General features: G+C 39.3%; 1 protein-coding gene across 1 annotated transcript in view; it reads right to left on the bottom strand.

Moving 5' to 3' along the window:
- Nucleotides 1–2,587, bottom strand: part of Rad51 (RAD51 recombinase) — a 43,461-nt gene that overhangs the window by 22,812 nt on the left and 18,062 nt on the right. The window contains exon 5 of the mRNA XM_023711559.1: nucleotides 1,647–1,738. Within this exon, the coding sequence (XP_023567327.1) occupies nucleotides 1,647–1,738 (92 nt within the window). The remainder of the gene's footprint in view (nucleotides 1–1,646; nucleotides 1,739–2,587) is intronic.

Raw genomic sequence — 2,587 nt, forward strand, 5'->3', positions numbered from 1 at the left:
CTTCCCTGGCAAGCGCTAGGGCCTGTGTTCAATTCCTGGTTCCACAAAAAAAAAAAAAAAAAGAAATAAACAGAACAGAACAGAACGAAAGAGAAACAAAGAAAACTATTTTAGCAGGCAAGATGCATAGCATAGCCAGATATGGGCTACTGAACTTTGTAACTTAATTATACCTCTCAACTTTGTATAACAGCAATGTTAGAGATCTAATATATGGTGAGGTTTTACTTCACTGCATTGAGAAAATCTGAACGATGACATCAGATGTTTAGATTTAAATAGCAATCTAATGCCCCCTGTACTTCTGGTTCTAGTAGTTAGCTTGATGAAATATCCTTTCTATTACTAACTAATCAGTACAGTTTCTCTGGGAAAAAAAAAAAATCAAAGATCATAGTTGTTCTGACATAGCCACCTGAGAACATTATAAAGAGGTCCATGTTTGAGAATTTTGCTTTAATTTGTTGTCGACAGGCATTCTTTGACTATTTAGTAAACATCCTTGGGCTAGGATTCTGTCTGTACAACTTTAGGGCACGGTGATAGCTCAGTTGCTACGGCAATGATAGATATTGTGTACTATAAATATTGATTCTATGTGAATCCTCCTCAAAATAACATAGGAGGGGGCAGAGCACAATGATGAAACTGGAGTACCTACCAACTAAGTGCAAGGTCCTGAGCTTGAGTCCCATCATCATAAAGTTGTCACAACACAAGGAAAACATTTCTACTTTAAAAGGCCACACGTGTTTGATGACCTATGCCAAGTGCCCAGTGCTGGGTATTGAACCTAAAGCCTCACACCCACTAGATAAGGATTCTGGCACTGAACTAAATTCCCACAGGGTGATACTTTACTTACTTTTGCAGGTACTGAAGACTAAACCCAGGATTTCACACTGAGTTACAACCTCAGTCATTCTAACGTTTTAATTTTGAGACAGTCTCATTAAGTCATTAAATTTTCTAGGCTTGGCTCAAATTTGCAAAGATAGTCTAACAGAAACAGACTAGGAACCTAAATGAAGAAAATTCAACAGATTAGCCAAACTGTACTGAATGCTAATCCTAGCTGTCATCCTGAATTGTGAGATCAGTTAGTTTTTTTTTAAATTTTTTATTTATTTGTGTGTGTGTGTGTGTGGCCAGCTCAGCCCACCAGGGGGCGGGGCTGGCTGGCATGTGGTGCTGGGGATTGAACCGTGGTCCCTGTGCTTTGCTAAACTTGTTCTGAGTAGGTGCTTTAGACCACTGAGCCATCTCACCAGCCCCGATCAGTTAGTTTTATACTCTGAGTTTTTCAGCAAAAATTTGAGTTCATGTACTAAAAAGACAGATGGAATTGATATAAGGTTGATGTCCCTTTAAGTAAATATGTAAGCTAAAACAACCATGAGGGACAATGTCTTCAGTGATCATGTAAAGTGCAGGCTAAAGGAAAGGGCAATACAACTAGAAGAGCCCTAGGAAAGGTAAAAAGTATCTAAAATTAAGTGAATTCAAAGTTTCTGTGATCTGGACGCATTTGCAGAAATCTACCCAGCTACAGGATTTTAGAGGCCAGAGAAAGTGCTTAATATGTACATCCTAACAGATTCTTACCAACACGTGATTTGATTAATTGGAGCCCTAAAAAAGCTCACCTGGCATGTAACTGCCAGTGTATGACAGATTTGGGTCTTCCCAGTTCGGAATTCTCCAAACATCTCTGTGATAGATCCAGTCTCAATTCCACCTAGAAGAGCAATAGGAGGTATTTCTTAATACGAGGCTTTACAAAAGTTCTTAGAGCCCTTTAGAAAGATATTTACATAAGTTGGAAATCCAATTTCCAACAAGCAGTTATTTGGTAAAAAATTATTATTTTATTTTGGGAATGGTGTTTCCAGGCTGACCTCAAATTTGCAATGATTCTCCTGTCTCCTCCCAAGTGCTAGGATTATAAGCATGTGCAACCACACTTAGCTCTTGCAAAACCTTTTTTTTTTTTTTTTTAATATTTTTAAAGGGCTGGGGAGATGGCTCAGTAGAATAAGCGCTTCCCTGGCAAGCTCAAGGGCCTGAGTTCAATCCCCAGTTCCACACACATACACAAAAATAAATAAAGAAAGAAAGAAAGAAAGAAAGAAAGAAAGAAAGAAAGAAAGAAAGAAAGAAAGAAAGAGAAAGTTATGAAGAAGTAAGGAAATATGCACTTTTTACCTGGCTTGCCTCAGTGTCAACATCTTGCATAGCTACCATATAGTATCTCTATCAGACTGCTGATATAAGTACAATCTAAAGGGTTCGTTCAGACTTCTTCAGTTATACATGTACTCATATGTACAGATGTACAGTTCTGAGCAATTTTATCCAATGTATACCTTCACATAACTACCACAATATTCAAGATTCAGAACTACCCCATCCCTTGTTATTTAAAAGAAGACATTTAGGGGCTGGAGAGATGGCTCAGTGGTCTAGGGCACCTACTTGAAACAAGCTTGGCAAAGCACAGGGACCGCGGTTCAATCCCCAGCACCACATGCCGGCCGGACCCGCCCCCTGGTGGGCTGAGCTGGCCACACACACACACACACACACA

Source organism: Octodon degus, unplaced genomic scaffold (assembly GCF_000260255.1).
Source record: "Octodon degus isolate 3935 unplaced genomic scaffold, OctDeg1.0 scaffold00002, whole genome shotgun sequence".
NCBI classification, from domain to species: Eukaryota; Metazoa; Chordata; class Mammalia; order Rodentia; family Octodontidae; genus Octodon; species Octodon degus.